This window comes from Chiloscyllium plagiosum, chromosome 17, assembly GCF_004010195.1.
Source record: "Chiloscyllium plagiosum isolate BGI_BamShark_2017 chromosome 17, ASM401019v2, whole genome shotgun sequence".
In the NCBI taxonomy this organism is placed as follows: Eukaryota; Metazoa; Chordata; class Chondrichthyes; order Orectolobiformes; family Hemiscylliidae; genus Chiloscyllium; species Chiloscyllium plagiosum.
Window position 1 is genome coordinate 1,214,996 of NC_057726.1, and position 22,075 is coordinate 1,237,070.

The 22,075-nt window shown below is 43.1% G+C and overlaps 1 protein-coding gene across 8 annotated transcripts in view; it reads right to left on the reverse strand.

Moving 5' to 3' along the window:
- The window catches only part of acsf3 (acyl-CoA synthetase family member 3), a 71,828-nt gene that overhangs the window by 9,976 nt on the left and 39,777 nt on the right, over nucleotides 1–22,075 (reverse strand). For 7 of the 8 annotated variants that reach the window (XM_043706479.1, XM_043706478.1, XM_043706480.1 and 4 more), the window contains exon 7: nucleotides 16,142–16,268. In XM_043706479.1, coding sequence (XP_043562414.1) covers nucleotides 16,142–16,268 — 127 coding nt within the window. Of the gene's footprint in view, nucleotides 1–4,277; nucleotides 4,439–16,141; nucleotides 16,269–22,075 lie in introns of all 8 variants that reach the window. The other variant, XR_006314063.1, reaches the window with a different exon arrangement.

Below are 22,075 nucleotides of genomic sequence, written 5' to 3' on the forward strand. Positions count from 1 at the left end.
CGGGGAGAACGTGCAAACTCCACACAGTCAGTCGCCTGAGTCAGGAATTGAACCCGGGTCTCTGGCGCTGTGAGGCAGCAGTGCTAACCACTGTGCCACCGTGCCGCCAATGTAGGGCTATGGGTGGGTTGCGCTTCGGCGGGGCAGTGTGGACTTGTTGGGCCAAAGGGCCTGTTTCCACACTGTAAGTAATCTAATCTAATCTAATCTAATTTACAAAATTATTAGGGGCATGGTTAAGGTAAATAGGCAAAGTCTTTTTCTTGGGGTGGGGGGAGTTCAGAACTAGAGGGCATAGGTTTAGGGAGAGAGGGGAAAGATCTAAAAGGGACCTAAGGGGCAACTGTTTCACGCAGAGGGTGGTATGTATATGGAATGAGTTGCCAGAGGAAGTGGTGGAGGCTGGTACAATTGCAACATTTAAGAGGCATTTGGATGGGTATATGAATAGGAAGGGATTGGAGGGATATGGGCCGTGTGCTGTCAGATGGGACTAGATTGGGTTGGGATATCTGGTGGGCATGAATGGGTTGTACCGAAGGGTTTGTTTCCATGCTGTACATCTCTATGACTCTATGTATTCAATTTATTTCAAAATGTGCCTATTGGTTTCCTTGTGCCAAATGTGCCATCTTCATCTTTGACACTACCTCTAAGGCCAACAGATAAATGGAATTGCATTTGCCTCACCCTCGGTCTGCGACCTGTTTGTGGTTAGGACTGGCATCTTTTGACAACGTCTTTAAAAACCAGCGCCAAAAAAAATCACTCAAAACTCAATTTGGGTTTTCTTATGATTTTTGCTTAAAATTCAGCAACATTTTCTGTAAATGTTGAGGGCATTCCACTAAAATGCCACTGTCTCGTGGAATGTACCAGCAGTTCCCTGCCTGACCAGTATTTAATATTCTTACTGCTAATAACTTTACTGCTCCTACTGTGTCACCTGCAATAAATGTGTATAGAACAATAATTATTAATGAAGTTCTTGAAAGAGCAGACTTCCAAGGTTTGAGCACGATTTATTAGCTAAATTTTATCTAATCTGATTTAACATGCTGGAATTTCAGTCATTAGGCAGTTTCTTCTGGAATGGCATTATCCTGCAGCCTGAGAGATTATTTTGGGACCCAGTGAGAACACATGGACCAGTTCACCAATTTTTCTAACCTCCTAGATTGGTTGGTTGGTTGGCCTCAAATAAGATTTAAGTTTACTTTAGTACTAGGCTTTATATTTCTTGAATTAAAATCTATCAACTGTTTTTACTGTATCTATCAACTGTAAGCAATTAACCAATTACAAGGTTTTCTTGAATTAAATTTTATTTGCAGATGTTGAAAGTAATAAGGGTATTACATCAAACATGTGGCCCTCATGCAGTCAACTGAGCTCACTCTCTCACAAGCAACATGCACCATTGGCAGTTGCGAATATTGTAATCATCTTCCTGATGTCTCTTTCTAGTCACTGTTATAACTGAGCTCTTTCCATCGTAAAAGCCATTTTTGGTTCTGTTCGGTTTTGTAACTTCTGCTGCTGCTAAAGAGAAATTGTTCTCCAAAAGCAGCTCTTTTGTAAATCAGTCCTCTGGAGTTTATTTTTCCTTGCTTATTCATTGTAGACAATGTTTTATCTTCAAGTGGAGATTTTCATAATGCTGTAATTCAAAATGGAGGTAAGGACTCTTGGCCGACTTTGGAGGAAAAGGCTGGCTGATTAGTTTCATTTATCCTTGGTAAAACATTAATTTCGGTGCAGTGTCTGTTTTTTTGTTTAATACATGTCAATTTCATGATCTTTGCCCACTCTACATGGATCAGATGATTTCCTGTGTACAAATTAAAATCAGTGCTTTTGGTCACTTTTTAAAACTGTTTCAGTTCATTAATGTGCAGGCATTAACCAGGCAATGGGATTAAGAGATTATTTGTCCATGTTTGATATCAACACAGTTTTTATGGTGGTTTCACAGCAAACTATATATGTAGTTTAAATAGTTGGAATTGTAGCTTGGTTTTTCGGTGAGTGTTAGCTAATTAGTAACAAAATGTCACCTTTTATAAATTATTAAAGTTACATGGATGAAAGTGATAATCACATTTCTTTAAACATTAACATTTTAATAATTGTGAATAATGTGATAATCTATTAGCACAGCTTAACTTTATACAATTATGATTATGAAGGAAGGGTCAAAGAATTAAACAGCAATTTGAGATTTTGGTTTGTATGACTAATCATGGACTTTTTAATCTCTCTGATTATAACTAATTATAGAACACTTTCATACACTAAGATTTTCTCACAAAGTATAGTTAATCCTATCAGTATCACTTTCACACTATTCCATTAAAGGTGCAAGTATTCTCAGAAATAGAATATGGTTTTTATTGATGAAGGAATCACTTAATATCCATTGAGCGTTAACTATTAGAGCTTTGAGGAGACTCCCAAAATTGGCATTGTTTGTTTTGGTGTAAGGATTGGCAGTGTTGGTTTTGGTGTAAGGATGCTGATACACACATCTTTGAAGGCTCTAAATGCACTAAATTATCATGCACAAAAAAACCTGCCAACTGTACACCATTTCATTAATAATTGTTTCTGATGATTTAATGCTAACATTGACTAATTGTTATATGCATTTAATGATCAAAAGCACTCATTTTGCTGAGCATTTCTTATGTGGCAGCAGCAGCAACATTCATGAAAGGTTTAGAGGGATATGGGCCAAATGCAGGCAAATCAGATGAGCTCAGTTTAGGAAACCTGGTTGGCAGGGACAGGTTGGGCCGAAGGGCCAGTTTCCATGCTGCATGACTCTAAGAATCATTATTTATCACAAGTAATGACACAACAACTACAACTGAACAGATAAAAGCCATTGGCATATAATACAACTAACTAAAACTCTAACCTCCTTATAAATTCCCCCTTAGATACACACAGACAAACAAAGGGAGAAATACTTTACTGGCAGAGGTAGAAAAACTGGAAAGTCAGTTCCATAGTATTTGCTTCCCCGTTTCAATGCTGAGATGATCCTTCTCCATCTGGCCAGATATGGCTTTCTATTGTACTTTTCTGAAAGCTTCTAGTAGTTTATAAGCGGTACAGAGTAAGTAATTCACTTCAACAGTGTCTCTGAATTACCAATTCAGAAAGTCACAGCTCACAACAAATGCTGCAGGAAAGATAACTTTCTTTCAGGTTTAAACTGTGTTTTTGACTGAGACAACAGACAGTTTCTGGTCTGAATAAATATCCGCAAAATGCTTTTCTTTCGTTCTCTCTCAATCTAACTAATTTGCTCCCAGCTCAAGTTGCTCAGCCACCCAAGAGCCAATCACACAATTGCTGGCAAGCAAAAGGTCTCATTGCTAACTGTCCCTAGTCCACAGACCGATCAACGTCTTGTTTCTAATAAGAGCTGCATCAGTACATACCCTCGGCTTCATGTTGTCTGGGATCTAAACTTTGATTACAGTTTGTTCAATTGCGATCAGATCATTTTCTGTCAAAACTGCAGCCACTCTTTCAAATTCTCATTTTTAAAACGTTCTTTCTCATTCAACTAAGGAGAACAGCAGCTTTGGATCCACCCTGTCCACGGCCCTCAATCTTATACGCCTCTATTAGCAGCCACCCTCCTCAAGATCCAATCTCTCTTCAAAGCGCTCCATCCTTATGGATCACAGCAAACGAGGATGCAGGTTCAGCAGGTAATCAGGAAGGTAAATGGAATTCTGGAGTTTATTGCCAAAGGAACAGAGTAAAAGAGCAGGGAGGTGTTGTTGCAGTTGTATCAGACATTAGTGATAGGTTGAAAGGTTATGGAGGAAAGTGTCTCATATATCATCGTAACTACTCGATTAAGCTGCCCTGCCACCTTCAGGATTTTGTGGACAATCACCCCAAGGTCCTTCTATTCCTCTCTTCTGTGCAAGTTAGGTTGATGTAATTGCTCAGCTTACAGTGTGTCTCTCCAGGAGAATCAGACTTGGGGGAGTACATGGGTGAATTTCGCTGCATTGCACATTTTTGAATGTTTTAAGAGTTCCATTACTAGTGGTCTGTGACAAAGGGTTATCATTCCACTGTCCTTTCTCCTAGGAAGCAATTAAGCACAATTCCTGCCTGCACAGTATGAAAAACATTCATTTCAAGACCTGAGCTTTTTAAATAATTACTGTGCCCACACACATGCTGCTTGTCATTTGAACCAAACTGAAAAATCACCTACATCCCAAGCTGTAAATACAAAATTAAGTCACCTTTCAATTCTACATGTCCTCATAGCTCTCATATCTCAATATCTTTTCCAACTGAACTGGGATTCCAGACTTCTGACATTTTAAATTGGTGGGTAGGAAAACAAGTGTTGCTCATGCTGGAAATGTTCAGCAGGTTACCCAGTAACTTCTGAAAGAGAAAACTAACACAGGAAAAACTCACTTTTTAGTTTAGAATCAGTCTAAACATTATGGCACAGTCAGGGAACACAGGGGGCTAACACCTTCAACATCTCAACATCTTATCTGCACTGACACCAATTGTTACAGTTAACCTGAGAATGTAACTTTTAAAAAAAGTTTTGTTATTTACATATGAAAGAAGTGAAACTATCATGGTCATTCTAACAGGAGAGACTTAACATACAACCAAGTAGTTGTTGTCGGGGATTAGGGTATTCTATAATTAGGGGGACAGATAGTATCCTTTGTGAGCTGGATCAGGAGTCCCACATGGTGTGTTGCCCACCCGGTGCCAGGGTGCAGGACATCTCCAACCAGCTTGAAAGGATATTGGAGCAGGAGGGAGAGGATCCAGCTGTTGTGGTCCATGTTGGCACTAACAATATAGGCACGGCTACAAAGGACGACCTGTCTGGGGACTAGGAAGGAAATTGAACAGGTCCTCAAGGGTCATAATCTCTGGATTATCGCCCAAGCCACATGCTAATTGGCATAGGGATAAGAAAATTAGGGAAGTGAACACGTGGCTAAGAGATAGGTGTGGGAAAGAGGGATTCCATTTCATGGGGTATTGGCATCAGTTTTGGAACCGGAGGGATCTGCACCGATGGGACGGTCTCCACCTGAACAGATATGGAAACAGTATTCTGGCGAAAATGATAAATAGAGTGGTCATTCGGACTTTAAACTTGTGAGTCGGGGGGGGGGGGGGGGAGTGAAAGGGAAAGCAACAGGGATTATGGAGTCAAGTAGAAAGATAAGCAGCAGGTTAGCATGTGTGCAGGGTTTAAGTTCAAGGCAGACTAGGAATGAAGCATAAAGGAAGGATAACTTAAGACATATTAGATTAGATTACATTACATTACAGTGTGGAAACAGGCCCTTTGGCCCACACCGACCCGCCGAAGCGTAACCCACCCATACCCCTCCACACAGTCAATCGCCTGAGGCGGGAACTGAACCCGGGTCTCTGGCGCTGTGAGGCAGCAGCGCTAACCACTGTACCACCATGCCGCCCTTACTAGAGGTGATGGAAATTATGAGGTTAAGAAAATTAGCATTAATGTGCTTTACCTGAATGCTTGTAGTATTGGTAACAAAGTAGATGAATTACCAGCAGAAATCATTGTAAATGGCTATGATGTGGTAGGCATCATAGAGACGTGGTTGCAGGGGATTCAGGACTGGCAGTTAAACATCCAAGGATTTACAACTTATTGAAAAGACAGGGAGGTGGGCACAGGGGGCAGGTTTGCCTTGTTAGTTAAGAATGAAATTAAATCTATGGCATTAAATGATATCGGGTCAGATGATATGGAGTCTGTGTGGGTGGAGTTGAGGAACCATAAAGGCAAAAGAAAAACCATAATGGGAGTTGTGTACAGACCACCTTGCAGTGGTCAGGACCAGGGGTGCAAGATGTACCAGGAAATAGATAGGGCGTGTCAGAAAGACAAGGTCACGGTGATAATGGAGGACTTCAATATGCAAATTGACTGGTTGAATAATGTTGCCAGTGGATCCAAAGAAAGGGAATTTATGGAACGTTTACAGAATGGCATTTTGGATGAGCTTGTGATAGAGCCCACAAGGGAGCAGGCCAATCTGGACTTAGTGCTGTGTCATGAGCTGAGGGGGGTGAAATTAAACAGAAAAATAGAGCCTATAAAGTGGCCAAGAGCACTGGGAAATCAGAAGATTGGGAAGACTACAAAAACAAACAGAGGATAACAAAGAGGGAAATAAGGAAGGAGAGGATCAAATATGAAGGTACACTAGCCAGTAATATTAGAAGTGTTAGTAAAAGTTTCTTTCAATACATAAGAAACAAACGAGAGGCAAAAGTAGAAATTGGGCCGCTCCAAATTGATGCAGGAAGGCTCGTGATAGGAGATCAGGAAATAGCTGAAGAACTTAATAAATACTTTGTGTCAGTCTTCACAGTGGAAGACATGAGTAATACCCCAACAATTAAGGATAGTCAGAGGCAGAGATGAGTATCGTAGCATTACAAAAGCTAAAAGGTCTAAAAATTGATAAACCTCCTGGCCCCGATGGGCTACATCCTAGCGTTCTGAGGGAGGTGGCTGAAGAAATAGCGGACGCGTTGGTTGTAATGTTTCAAAACTCACTGGGGTCAGGGAAAGTCCCAGATGATTGGAAAATCGCTGTTGTAACCCCCTTGTTCAAGAAAGGATCAAGACAAAAGATGGAAAATTATAGGCCGATTACTCTAACCTCGGTTGTAGGTAAAATTCGACAATCCATCATTAAGGATGAGATTTCTAAATTCTTGGAAGTGCAGAGTCAAATTAGAATAAGTCAGCATGAATTTAGTAAGGGGAAGTCATGCCTGACAAACCTGAGAGAATTCTTTGAAGAAGTAACAAGTAGGTTAGACCAGGGAAACCCAGTGGATGTTATCTATCTAGACTTCCAAAAGGCCTTTGATGAGGTGCCTCACGGGAGGCTGCTGAGTAAGGTGAGGGCCTATGGTGTTTGAGGTGAGCTACTGGCATGAATTGAGGATTGGCTGTCTGACAGATGGCAGAGAGTTGGGATAAAAGGTTCATTTTTGGAATGGCAGCTGATAAGTGGTCTGATAAGTGGTGTTCCGCAGGGTTCAGTTTATATATGGACGAAGGGACTGGGGCCATTCTGGTGAAGTTCGCCGATGATACGAAGTTAGGTGGACACATGGGTAGTTCTGAGGAGGTGGGGAGGCTGCAGAAAGATTTAGACAGTTTAGGAGAATGGTCCAAGAAATGGCTGATGAAATTCAACGTGAGCAAATGCAAGGTCTTGCACTTCGGAAAAAAAATACAGGGATGGACTATTTTCTAAACAGTGAGAAAATTCCTAAAGCCGAAGTACAAAGAGATTTGGGAGTGCTAGTTCAGGATTCTCGAAAGATTGACTTGCAGGTTGAGTCCGTGGTTAAGAAAGCAAATGTAATGTTGTCATTTATCTCAAGAGAGTTGGAATGTAAAAGCAGTGATATGCTACTGACTTTATAACGCTCTAGTTAGGCCCCATTTAGAATACTGTGTCCAGTTTTGGGCCCCACACCTCAGGAAGGACAGACTGGCACTGGAGCGTGTCCAGCGGAGATTCACACGGATGATCCCTGGAATGGTAGGCCTAACATTCGATGAATGGCTGAGGATCCTGGGATTGTATTCATTGGAGTTTAAAAGGTTGAGGGGAGATCTAACAGAAACTTACAAGATAATACATAGCTTAGAAAGGGTGGATGCTGGGAATTTGTCTCCGTCAGGTGGGGATACTAGGACCCGTGGGCACAGTCTTAGAATTAGAGGGGGTCAATTTAGAACAGAAATGCGGAGACATTTCTTCAACCAGAGAGTGGTGGGCCTGTGGAATTCATTGCCTCGGAGTGCAGTGGAGGCCGGGACGTTAAATGTCTTCAAGGCAGAAATTGATAAATTCTTAATCTTGCAAAGAATTAAGGGATACAGGGAGAATGCGGGTAAGTGGCGTATCAGCCATGATTGATGGTGGAGTGGACTCGATGGGTTGAATGGCCTTACTTCCACTCCTATGTCTTATGGCCTTTTGGCCAAATCTGAATCTATTGTCAGACAGACAGAGTGATTTCAGAGGTACTGGAGGGGTTTAGAAAGGTAGTGATGAGGTAGGCTGGGTGTGCTAAACTTTCATTTAGAACCTGATGCTAATTTCCCCACGATATCAAAGATTGGTCCTTGGGGGACTCCAGAGGTAAAGTTCGAGAAATGTCGAGGTGAGTCTGACCCTGCTATCAGCCTCCTTCATTTGAATGTGGGATGATATCACACATCCACTCACTGACTTACAAATCAACTCGCATTCAAGGTGGTGCAAGCCATTCATACATCGGACTTGACAGACTCCCACAGGCTCATCCCATTCACCAATCCCCAATTCACACCTTCCATGTAGTGAGAATACAAACATTGGCTACCAGTTCACAGGAACTTCAGGCCTGTGCCTTGTGTTGTGCGAGAGCATGTCACAGGCTTTAGTAAATAACAGCGTGTTTGGTGCTTCTCTCAGCCTTAGTGGAAGTAATAGATACTAATACATTCTGCTGCTTTCCCTGACTGGGAGTCCACGGCGAATGAACACAGTCTCAGGATACAGAATAGACCATTTAGGACAAAGGAGGACAATTTCTTCACTCAAATGGTAGTAACAGTTGAATTCTGTAACACAGGAGGTTGCGGAGGCTAAGTCATTGAATATATTCACCTACATTTTCCTCCAAATCATTACATATTACAAACAATAGTTATGGAAAGTGACAAAACTGGTCCACAGATTCAAGTTCTAAATTGGAGTAAGGCGAATTTTGATGGAACTAGACAGGAGCTTGCAGGGGTTGATTGGAGGAGCTTGTTTGAAGGCAAAGGGACCTCTGGCAAGTGGGAGGCCTTTAAAAGTGAGCTAGTCTATGCGTTCTTGTGAGGGTGAAGGAACAGAGAACCCTGAATGACAAGAGACATTGAGGCTTGGACCAGAAAAAGGAGGTGTGGCTCAGGTACAGGCAGCTGGGATCAAGGGAATCCCTGGAGGTACACAGGGATAGTGAGTTTACTGAAAGAGGAAATCCGAAGCGTGAAAAGGGGTGACGAGCTAGCCTTGGCTGAGAAGACTGGGGTGAATCCGAAGAGGTACTTTAAGGATATTAAAGGAAAAGGGATAACTAGAGAGACAATGGGACCCTTCATGGACCAAAGTGAACATGTTTGGAACCACAGGAGATGGGTGAGGTCCTCAGTGAATATTTCTCCTCTGTGTTTACCATGGAGAAAGACATGCAGACTCAGGAAGTTAGTGGTCATATCTTGGGGACAGTCCATATCACAGTAGAGGTGGTGTTGGATGTATTAGAATGTATGAAGGTGGATAAATCTCCTGGTCCTGACCAGAGATATCCAACAACACTGCAAGAGGCTTCAGAAGAAATTGCGGGGGCCTTGGCTGATATTTCTGCATTGTCATTAGCCACGGGTGAGGTCCTGGAAGGCTGGAGGGTAGCAAATGTTGTGCCGTTTTTCAAGAAGGGCTGCAAAGAAAAGTCTGGGAACTATAAACCAGCAAGCCTAACACTGTAGGAGGTAGACATTAGATTCCCCACAGTGTGGAAATAGGCCCTTCAGCCTGACAAGTCCACACCGACCCTCCAAAGAGCAACCTACCCAGACCCATTTCCCTCTGACTAATGTACTTAACACTACAGGCAATTTAGCATGGCCAATCCACTTGACCTGTACGTCTTTGGAGTGTGGGAGGAAATCCACGCAGACACAGGGAGAATGTGCAAACTCCACGCAGACAGTCGCCCAAGGCTGGAATCAAACCTGGGTCCCTGATGTTGTGAGGCTGCAGTGCTAACCACTGTGCCTCAAGTAAGTTACTTGAGAAAATTCTGAGGGATAAGATATATATACATTTGGAAAGACAGGGTTTGATTAGTAGTAGTCAGCATGGTTTTGTAAGTGGGAGATCATGCCTCAATTTTGTTAGAGTACTTTGACGAAATGACCAGGTTGATAAGGGCAGGGCAGTAGACATAGTCTAATTGGATTTCAGTAAGGCTCCACTTGGTAAGCTGCTCTGGAAGATCAGACCACATGGAAACCAGGGTGAGCTGGCTATTGGTTACACAGTTAACTTGATGGTAGGAAAGTAGAAGGTAATAATGGAAAGACACCTGTCGGACTGGAGGCCTGTGACTAATGGAGTGCCTCAGGAGTTGGTGCTGGGCCCATTGCTGTTTTTTATCTATATCAATGATTTGGATGAGAATGTACAATGCATGATTAGTAAGTTTGCTGATGACAGTAAAATAGGTGATATCGTGGACAGTGAGGAAGGTTATCAGAAATTGCAGCAGGATCTTGATCAGCTGGGAATTAGGCCGAGATATGGCAAATGGAGTTCAATATAGATAAGTGTGAGGTCTTGCATTTTAGAAAATCAAATCAAGGTTGCACTTTCATGGTGAATGGTAGGGCTTTAAGGAGTGTAGTGAAACAGAGGGACCTTGGAGTTCAGGTGCACCGTTCTTTGAAAGTGAAGTCACAGGTAGACAGGGCAGTGAAGAAGGCCTTCATCAGTCAGGGCACTGAGTGTAGAAGTGGGGAAGTTATGTTACAGTTGTACAGGACGTTGGTGAGGCCGCACTTGAAGTACTGTGTTCAGTATTGATCGCCTCGTTATAGGAAGGATGTTATAAACTGGAAAGAGTGCAGAAGAAATTTATGAGGATGTTGCCTGGACTCAATGGTCTGAGTTACAGGGAGAGGTTGGACAAACCACAACGTTTTTCTTTAGAGCGTAGGAGACTGAGGGGGGACCATATAGAGGTATATAAGATCATGAGAGGCATAGATAGGGTGAATGCACTCAGTCTTTTCCCCAGGGTTGGGGGATCAAGGACTAGAGGGCATCACGGTGCGCTGTATTCTTCTATGTTCTATGTTCTAGAGGGCATCACGTTAAGGTTAGGGGGGAAGGAATAAAAGGGAACCTGAGGGACAACTTATTTTTACACACAGGGTGGTACACATATGGAATGAGCTGCCAGTGGAAGTGGTTGAGGCAGGTACATTAACAACATTTAAAAGGCATTTGGACAAATACATGGATAGGAAAGAGTTAAAAAGCTATGGGCCAAATGCAGGGGAATGGGGTCAGTGTGGATGGACATTTTGGCCATCATGGACCAGTTTGGCCAAAGGGTCTGTCTCTGTGCCGAAGGACTCTCTGACTCTCTGAGAGGTCCCAGCAATGGTGTCTATGGAACACCACTGGTCACAGACCTTTGAAACCAACCTAGGGCCAACCTTTGAAACCATCTAATCTACACTAAAGAGAAAATGCTGGAAATCTCAGCAGGTCTGGCAGCATCTGGAAGGAGAGAAAAGAGCTGACGTTTTGAGTCTAACTGACCCTTTGTCAAAGCTAATCTAAACTATTCTATTTTCATCCATATGTTTATCCAATGACCATTTAAATGGCCTTAAAGTTGGTGAGTCCACTACTGTTGCAGGCAGGACATTCCATGCCCTTACTACTCTCTGAGTAAAGAAATACCTCTGATATCTGTCCTATCTCTATCACCCCTCAATTTAAAACTTGGTCCCCTCATGCTAGCCATCGCCATTTGAGGAAAAAGTCTCTCCCTGTCCACCCTATCTAACCCTCTGATCATCTTGTAAGCCTCTATTAAGTCACTTCTTCTCTAATGAAAACAGCCTCATGTCCCTCAGCCTTTCCTCATAAGACCTTCCCTCTAAACCAGGCAACATCCTAGTAAATCTCCTCTGCACCCTTTCCAAAGCTTCCACATCCTCCTTATAATGCAGTGACCAGAACTGCACGCAATACTCCAAGAGTTTTGTACAGCTGCAACATGACCTCATGGCTCCTAAACTCAATCCCTCTACCAATCAAAGCTAACATACCATACACCTTCACAACCTTATCAACCTGGGTGGCAACTTTCAAGGATCTATGTACATGGACATTGAGATCTCTCTGCTCATCGACACTACTAAGAATCTTACCATTAACCCAGTACTCTGCATTCCTGTTACTCCTTCCAAAGTGAATTACCTCACACTTTTCCGCATTAAACCCCATTTACCACCTCGCAGTCCAGCTCTGCGGCTTATACATGTCCCTCTGTAACTTACAACAACCTTCATCACTACCCACAACTCCACCAACCTTACTGTCATCCACAAATTTACTAACCCATCCTTCTACATCCTCATCCAGATCATTTATAAAAACAACAAACAGCAGTGGCCCAAAAACAGATCCTTGCGGTATACCACAAGTAACTAAACTCCAGGATGAACATTTCCCATCAAACACCACCCTCTGCCTTCTTTCAGCTGGCTAGTTTCTGGTCGAATCCACTAAATCAGCCTCAATCCAATGCCTCCGTATTTTGTGCAATAGCCTATCGTGGGGAACCTTATCAAACACCTTACTGAAATCCATATACATCACATCAACTGTTTACCCTCATCCACCTGTTTGATCACCTTCTCAAAGAACTCAATAAGGTTTGTGAGGCATGACCTACCCTTCACAAAATCATGTTGACTATCCCTATTTAAATTATTCCTTTCTAGATTATTATAAATTCTCTCTCTTATAATCCTTTCCAAAACTTTGCCTACAACATAAGAAAGACTTACTGGTCTATAATTACAAGGGTTGTCTCTCCTCTCCTGGCTATTGAGGGAGTGCAGCGTAGGTTCACAAGGTCAATTCCTGGAATGGCGGGACTACCTTACGCTGAAAGACTGGAGCGACTGGGCTTGTATACCCTTGAGTTTAGAAGACTGAGAGGGGATCTGATTGAGACATATAAGATTATTAAAGGATTGGACACTCTGGAGGCAGGAAACATGTTTCCGCTGATGGGTGAGTGCCGAACCAGAGGACACAGTTTAAAAATACGGGGTAGACCATTTAGGACAGAGATGAGGAGAAACTTCTTCACCCAGAGAGTGGTGGCTGTGTGGAATGCTCTGCCCCAGATTCATTTAAGAAAGAGTTGGATAGAGCTCTCAAGAATAGTGGAATCAAGGGTTATGGAGATAAGGCAGGAACAGGATACTGATTAAGGATGATCAGCCATGATCATATTGAATGGTGGTGCAGGCTCGAAGGGCAGAATGGCCTACTTCTGCACCTATTGTCTATTATCTATTGTCCCCTTCTTGAACAAGGGAACATTTGCTATCCTCCAGTCTTCTGGTACTATTCCTGTAGACAATGACGACATAAAGATCAAAGCCACAGGTTCGGCAATCTCCTTCCTAGCTTCCCAAAGAATCCTAGGATAAATCCCATCAGGCCTGGGAACTTATCTATTTTTACAGTTTCCAGAATTGCTAACACCTCCTTATGAATCTCAATCCCGTCTAATCTAATAGCCTATAGCGCAATATTCTCCTCAACAACATTGTCTTTATCCTGTGTGCATACTGATGAAAAATATTCATTTAGTGCCTCTTCTCTCTCTTCGGACTCCACATGCAACTTCCCACTACTGTCCTTGACTGGCCCTAATCTTACTCTAGTCATTCTTTTATTCCTGACACACCTATAGCAACCTTTCAGGTTTTCCCTGATTCTGCCTGTCAAAGACTTCTCATGTGCCCTCCTGGCTTTTCTTAGCTCTCTTTAGATGTTTCCTGGCTAACTGGTAACTCTCAAGTACCCTAACTGTGCCTTCACGTCTCATCTTTACACATGCCTCCTTCTTCCTCTTGACAGAAGATTCAACTTCCTTAGTAAACCACGACTCCCTCACTTGACCATTTCTTCCGTGCCTGGCAGGTACATACTTTGCAAGGACACGCTCCACAGTTCAATTGTGTCCATCCCCTGCAGTTTCCTTTCTCATCCTATGCATCCTAAATCTTGCCTAATCGCCTCAGTCTCTGACTCCTCCTCGGTCTTTTTACTGCTCTGGTTCCTGTCCCCTTGCAACACTAGTTTAAACCCTTCTGGCTAGGCCGAGCAAATCTCCCTGCCAGGATATTGGGGCCCCTCCAGTTTAGATGCAACTGATCCTTCTTGTACAAGTTTCAACTACTCCAAAAGACATCCCAATGATCCGCATACCTGAACCCCTCCCCCTCACACCAGCTCTTCAGCCACATATTTAACTGTACTATCTTCTCTATTACTGGCACATGGCACAGGAAGTAATCCCAAGATTACAACCCTAGAAGTTCTAATTTTCAACTTCCTACCGAACTCCTTGAACTCTCTTTGCATGTTCCTTATCTCTCTCTGATAAAGCAAATCTTAGCAGGACTTATACACTTAATGGTAAGGTCCTAGGGAGTTTGCTGAACAGAGAGACCTTGGAGTTCAGGCTCATAGCTCCTTGAAAGTGGAGTCAGAGGTGGATAGCATAGTGAAGGCGGTGTTTGGTATGCTTTCCTTTATTGGTCAGAGTATTGAGTACAGGAGTTGGGAGGTCATGAAAGGTTCTTGAAAGGGTTCAGAAAATATTTACGAGAATATTGCCAGGGTTGGAGGATTTGAACTACAGGGAGAGGCTGAACAGGCTGGAGTTGTCTTCCTTGGAGAGTTGGAGGCTGAGGGGTGACCTCAGAGGTTTATAAAATCGAAATGGACATGGATAGGATAAACAGACAAAGTCTTTCCCTAAGATGGGGAGTCCAGAACTAGAGAACATAGGTTTAGAGTGAGAGGGGAAAGACATAAAAGGGACCTAGGGGGCAACTTTCTCATGCAGAGGGTGGTACGTGTATGGAATGGGCTGCCAGAGGAAGTGGTGGAGGCTGGTACAATTGCAACATTTAAAAGGCATCTGGATGGGTATATGAATAGGAAGAGTTTAGAGGGATAGGGGCCAAGTGCTGACCAATGGGACTAATTAGGTTGGGATATCTGGTCGGCATGGGTGAGTTGGACCGAACAGTCCGTTTTACATGCTGTACATCTCTATGATCTTTCTGCCTATTTTGTTAGTACCAGTATGGACCACAACCTCTGGCTACCCACCCTCTCCCTTCAGAATATTCTGTGTCCACTCAGAGACATGCTTGATCCTAGCACCAGGGAGGTAACACACCATCCTGGAGTCTTGTTCACAAACAGAGAAACAGCTATCTGTCCTCCTGACTATACAGTCCCCTATCTCTGTTGTTCGCCCACATTTCAACTCTCTTTTCTATACAACAGTCCAGCTGTGGTGCCACTGATGTGGCTGCTGCCTTCTCTTGAGAGGCCATCTCAACGGTATCTAAAACGGTATATTTGTTTGAGAGAGAAACAGCCACAGGAATCTCCTGCACTGCCGAACCACGTTTACTCACCTTCCTGGTGGTCACCCAACTCTTCTGTTTGTGCAGCCCTTACTGGTGCTGTGACCAGCTCAATAAATGTTCTATCCACGACATTCTCGGCCTCTTGTGTGCCTCATAGTGAGTCCAACCGCAGCTCCAAAAATTGCAGCTGATATGGGAATATGGTCACCATGAACAGAGAAGTGTCCCTGATTTCCCACATATTGCAGGAGGAGCAAGATCTTTGTCCACTCACTTGACCTATCTGTATCGCTTTCTAAGCTCCTTACCATCCACTGTAACAGTCTGATATATCCCACACTTCTCACTATAATATTGATAGACCCCACACCACTAACTGTAAGCATCTGATATAACTCATCTCCCTGTAATACTCTGACAGATCCCCACATCCCTTACTGTAACACCCCAAGTACCCCATCAGTGCAACACTGATATACTCCACAATTTACACTGTAACACACTGATATTTCCTCATTCATCTCACTGTCATACTCTGATGAGCTAATTCATCTCACTGTAACACTGATTGACACCACACCCTGCTCTGTAACACACTGATGTACCCCACAGTCCTCATTGTAACACAATGATATAGCCCATTGTAACACTGTGATATACTCCACTATAACACTCTGATACCTGTGGTACATTATAAATGACATTATGTATGTCTCCTGAATTACTATTGTAACTAATACCTGGTCTCATTTCCATGCTGAGTTCTAGATGATCTATGCCGGTCAATTGATCAATGGAAGGGTTACATAGCAAGGTAATACCACATGGTACCTGTCTTGAACCAGCCATCCAATGTAAACGATTCCTGTGTTTCTTTCGTTCTGTTCCAATATTCTCGAAACACAGAATTTCCTTTAACCAGCAGCTCTCCATCCTTGCCTTCCATTCCAGGCTTCACCTATCAAAACAAAACCATGGATTCAGTGCCAACGAGACATTCAATCCTTGTGTGTAATATAGAACATTTGTCACAAAGTGTCATTGCTGAAAAGATACCTGATTCTGCACGAGAGGCACTTCCATCTGATCAACTTGCCCGAACGTGTAGACTTTAACATTGTTCAATGACAAATGCCTTTCATGGGTAAGTGAGTAAATAACATTTGGCACAGACCTACTTGGAGAGATATTAGAATTGGTGACCAAACACTTGGCCAAAGAGAGAGATTTTAAGGGTATGGAGGTTAATCTGATCTTAGAATAGGATAAAAAGCCAGCACAACATCGAAGGCCGAAAGGCCTGTGCTATACTGTACTGTTCCATGTTCATTGAGTCTTTACATATTTTCCTGTGAAGAGACATGCTCCTTCATCTCAATCTTATACAGATCCTGTACACAACTGGGTCTATCTTAAGCTTGTGTCTTTTGTAAAGAATATCAGCTTGGCATATAGCAACACACTTCCACTTGACCGAGACAGTCATGGTTTCAAGCCCCAATCAAGAAACTCATAAGACCATAAGATATTGGAGCAGTTAGGCCATTCTGTCCACTGGGTCTTCTCCACCATTCAATCATGGCTGATAGGTTTCTCAATTTCATTATTTTGCTTTCTCCCCATATCCTTTGATCCTCTTATTAATCAAGAACCTATCTCTGTCTTAAATACACTCAATGACTTGGCCTCTACAGCCTTGTGTGGCAATGAGTTCCACAGATTTACCACTTCCTGGCTAAAGAAAGTTCTCCTCATCTCAGCTCCACAGGGTCATTCCTTCATTCTGAGTCTGTGCCCTTAGATTCTAGTCTTTCCTACTAGTGGTAACATATACCCTCCACTCTATCGGGCCTCTAAGGATTCTATCAGTTTCAATTAAATTAGAGGTTGATATTCTAATGCACCATATGGGAGTGCTGCACTGTTGAAGAAGCTATCTTTGACATTACATGCGAAACCAAGGTCTAATCTGCCAACTCAGACAAATGGAATAGATCCCACAGCACTAAATGAGTAACAGCAAACGAGTATACTTGGCTGATATTTAGCTGTGCCACTCAAACCTGAGTCACCAGATTGAAATGTAAACTCTTCTTTCTTCCCACAGATGTTGCCAGACCTGCTGAGTTTTGCCAGTAGTTTCTGTTTTGTTATCAAATGGTAATTTCTGTTTGCTGTGCTGCTTCATTTGCCTACATAATGAGAGCTAAATTTCAAAAATAATTTACTTCCTGCAGTAATCTGCTATGTAGCTGACAGGTCAAATGCACAACATAAATGCAGGTTTTTTAAAAATTCCTGTATCACCTAAAGAACTGAGTATTCGATTCTTCATTATTAAACATCATACTACAGAACAGGTGGTGCTGGAGCTCTTAAAATGCATACAGGTAGATAAATCCCTGGCACGAATCAAATGTATCCCAGAACCTTATGGGGAGCAAGGGAAGAGATTGCTGGGCCCCTTGCTGAGATATGTATATCATTGACAGCCATGGGTCAGGTGCCAGCGGACTGGAGGTTGGCTAATGTGGTGACATTATTTAAGAAAGTCTGTAAGAAAAAGCCAAGGTACTATAGACCAGTGAGCCTGACGTCAGTAGTGGCTAAGTTGTTGGAGGGGATTCTGAGGGACAGGATTTATATGCATTTGGAAAGACAAGAACTGATTAGGGACAGTCAATATGGCTCTGTGTGTGGGAAATTGTGTCTCACTAATGTGATTGAGTGTTTTTAAAGAGGTGACAAAGATGATTGATGAAGAGAGAGCAGTAGATATTTTCTACATGCCTTCAGCAAGGCTTTTAACGAGGTTCTGTGGGTGGACTGGTTAGCAAGGTTACATTACATAGATCCCAGGGGGAGCTAGTCATTTGGATATACAACTGGTTTGAAGCTAGGAGAAGGAGGAGGGTTGTTTCTCGGATTGGAGGCCTATGACCAGCAGTATACTGCAAGGATTGTTGCTGGATCCACCACTTTTCATCATTTTATTTAAACAATTTGGATATGAATATAGGCAGCATGACTAGTAAGTTTCCAGATTACACCAAAATTGGTGGTGTCATGGACAGTGAAGAATGTTATCTCCCCACCTTGATTGGGTGGGCCATTGGGCCAAGGAATGACAGATGGAGTTTCATTTAGATAAATGTGATGTGTTGCATTTAAATAAGGCAAATCAGGACAGGACTTATACAGTTAATGGTTCGGCCCTTGGGAATGTTGCTGAACAAAGAGTCCTAGGGGTGCAGGATTCCTTTAAAGTGGAGTCACAGGTACATAAGGCGGTGAAGGTGGCCTTTGCCACACTTCCCTTTGTTGGTCAGTGCATTGAGTATAGGCGTTGGAACGTCATTAAGACATTGATGAGGCCACTTTTAGAATACTGCATTCAATTCTGGACTCCACAATATAGGAAGGATGTTGAGAAACTCAAAACAGTTCAGAAAAGATATTCAGAAAAGATATACAAGGATGTTTCCAAGATTGGAGGGTTTGAACTGTGGTGAGAGGCTGAACAGGCCAGGGGTTTCTTTTTCCCTGGAGCATCAGATGCGGAGGAGTGACCTTATAGAAAGTATAAAACCTCAAAGGGCACGGATTGGGAGAACAGTAAGTCTTTTTGCCAGGGTAGCAGAATCCAAATTTAGAGGGCATAGGTTTGAAGTGAGAGGGAAAGATTTGAAAGGCACCCAAGATGCAACGTTTTCACATAGAGGGCGGCGTGTGAATCAAACGAGCTTCCAGAGTTGGTGCTGGAGGTGGATACAATTGCAACATTTAAAAGGCATCAGAATGAGAAGGGTTCAGAGGGATATGGGTCAAATACTGGCAAATGGGACGAGATCAGTTTAGGATATCCAGTCAGCACGGATGAGTTGGACTGAAGACCCTGTTTCTGTGCTATCTAACTCTATGACTATGAATAGGAAGGGTTTAGAGAGATATGAGCCAAGTGTTGGCAAATGGGACTAGTTTGGATTGGGATTTCTGGTCAGCATGGATGAGTTGGACTGAAGGGTCTGTTTCCGTGCTGTACATCTCTATGACTCTATGAGTGGCCTGTTAGGCCACTTCAGGAGACAGTTGCAAGTTAACCACATTGCTGTGGTTCGGGAGTCACATGTAGGCCAGACTAGATAAGGCTGGCAGATTTCTGCATGGACATTCATGAACCAGAAGGGTTTTTATGACAATCAGTAATGGTTTCATAGTAATTCTTAATTCCAGACATTAAATTCCATCACCTGCCATGGTGCGATTTGAACCCAAGTCCCCAGAACATTAGCTGACTCTCTAGATTAATAGTCTAGATAATAACGCTAGGTCATCGTTTCCCCTCATGCTGTCATGCCTTAAACTGTATGCACCCACAACTGAGCTTACAAAGACAAAATTCTGTATAACAGGCAATTCCAAGAACCTTCAATAGAACTGACTTCCTGAATTCTGATTCACATAAACTAAAGCCTTTTTTTAATGAACTCCAGGAAAGCTGCAGTGCAACTGGTGTGGGGAAATGGAGGCTGGCCATGGATGATAGGTTTACTGGGGAAGAGTGGACAGGCTGTCTTGAACCTGAGTGGTGCAGCTACAGTTGAGAAGTTGATTGGGGACTGTAGTTAAGTATTATGTTTAAAGAACGAAATCAGTACTCAGTGCTGGGAACCTGTGGATTAAATTGGAGATTTCGGGAAGTGGCTGGGACAGTGACAGAAATTGGGGCAATTGGGATGTATTGTGTCATTATATCTACATTCCAAACATGAACAAGTGAGGTGAGAGTGACTGCCCTTAACATCAAGGCCGCATTTGACCAAGTGTGGCATCAAGGACCCCGAGCAAAACTGGAATCAATGGGTATCGGGGGCAACTCTCTGCTTGTTGGAGTCATACTTGGCACGTAGGAAGATGGTTGAGGTTATTGGAGATCAGTTATTTCAGCTCCAGGTCATCTCTGTAGGACTTCCTCAGGGTAGTGTCCTAGGCCCAATCATCTTCAGCTGCTTCAACAATGACCTTCCGTCCATCAGAAGGTCAGAAGTGGGGATGTTTGCAGATGATGGCACAATGTTCAGCACCATTCGTGACTCCTCAGATACTGAAGCAGTCTGTGTTCAAATGCATCAAGATCTGGCCAAGATCCAGGCTTGGCTGACAAATGACAAGCAACATTCACATGTCACAAATGCCAGGCAATGAACATTTCCCAACACTCAATGGTATCACCATCACTGAATACCCTACTGTCAACATTCTAGGGGTTACCATTGACTATAAACTCAAGCGTACTAGTCATACGAATACTGTTACAAGAGTAGGTGAAAGACTAATAATCAGTGACTAATTAACTTCCTGTCTCCCCAAAGCCTACCGTCATCAAAAAAGCACAAATCAGGAGTGTGGTGGAATACTCCCCTCTTGCCTGGTGGATACAGATCCAAAAACAGTCAAGAAGCTTGACACCCCATCATCCAATACAAAGCAACCAACTTGATTGGCATTGTGTCCACAAATGTTCACTCCTCCTACCACCAAAACTCAGTGGCAACAGTGTGTACAATCTATAAGATGCATTGCAGAAATTCACCAGTCTCTTTAGACAGCATATTATAGAGATGGTGGTGCTGGACGTCTTAAAATGCATGAAGTGGATAAATCCCTGGTACATGAGCTGGTGTATCCTAAAACTCTGGAAAGTGAGGGCAGGGATTGCTGGGTCCCCTTGCTGAGATATTTGTATCATCGATAACCACAGGTGAGGTGCAGGAAGACTGGAGGTTAGCTAAGGTGGTGCCACTATTTAAGGAAGGTGGTAAGAAAACACCACGGAACTATAGACTAGTGAGCCTAGCATTGCTGATGGGCAAGAGTCTTGAGGGACATGATTTACATGTATTTGGAAGTACAAGGACTGATTAGGGATAGTCAACATGGGTTTGTGCATGGGAAATCATGTCTCACTAACCTAATTGAGTTTTTTGAAGAAGTAACGAAGAGGACTGATGAATGCAGAGCGGTGGACATGATCTATATGGACTTCAGTAAGGTGTTTGACAAGGTTCTCATGGTAGACTGGTTAGCAAGGTCAGACCATATGGAATAGAGACAGAACTAGCCATTTGGACACAGAATTGGCTTGAAAGTAGAAGACAGAGAGTGATGGAGGAGGGTTGTTTTTCAGACTGGAGGCCTGTGACCAGTGGAGTTCCACAAGGATCGGTGCTGGATCCACTGCTTTTCATCATTTATACAAATGATTGGAAGTGAACATAGGAGATATGGTTATTAAGTTTGCAGATTACACCAAAATTGGAGGTGTAGTGAACAGCGAAGGTGGTTACCTCAGATTACAACCGGATGACTGTATCAGTGCTGCCTGGTGCTCCCACGAGGAGGTTGAACAGTTCATCCACTTTACCAACACCTTCCACCCCGACCTCAAATTCACCTGGATCGTCTCAGACTCCTCCCTCCCCTTCCTCGACCTCTCCATTTCTATCGCGGACGACTGAATCAACATGGACATTTACTGTAAACCGACCAACTCCCACAGCTACCTAGACTACACCTCCTCCCACCTTGCCCCCTGTAAAAACACCATCCCATAATCCCAATTCCTTTGTCTCCGCCGCAGCTGCTCCCAGGAGGACCAGTTCCAATACCGAACAACCCAGACGGCCTCCTTCTTCAAAGACCGCAATTTCCCCCCAGACATGATCGACAATGCTCTCCACTGCATCTCCTCCACTTCCCGCTCCT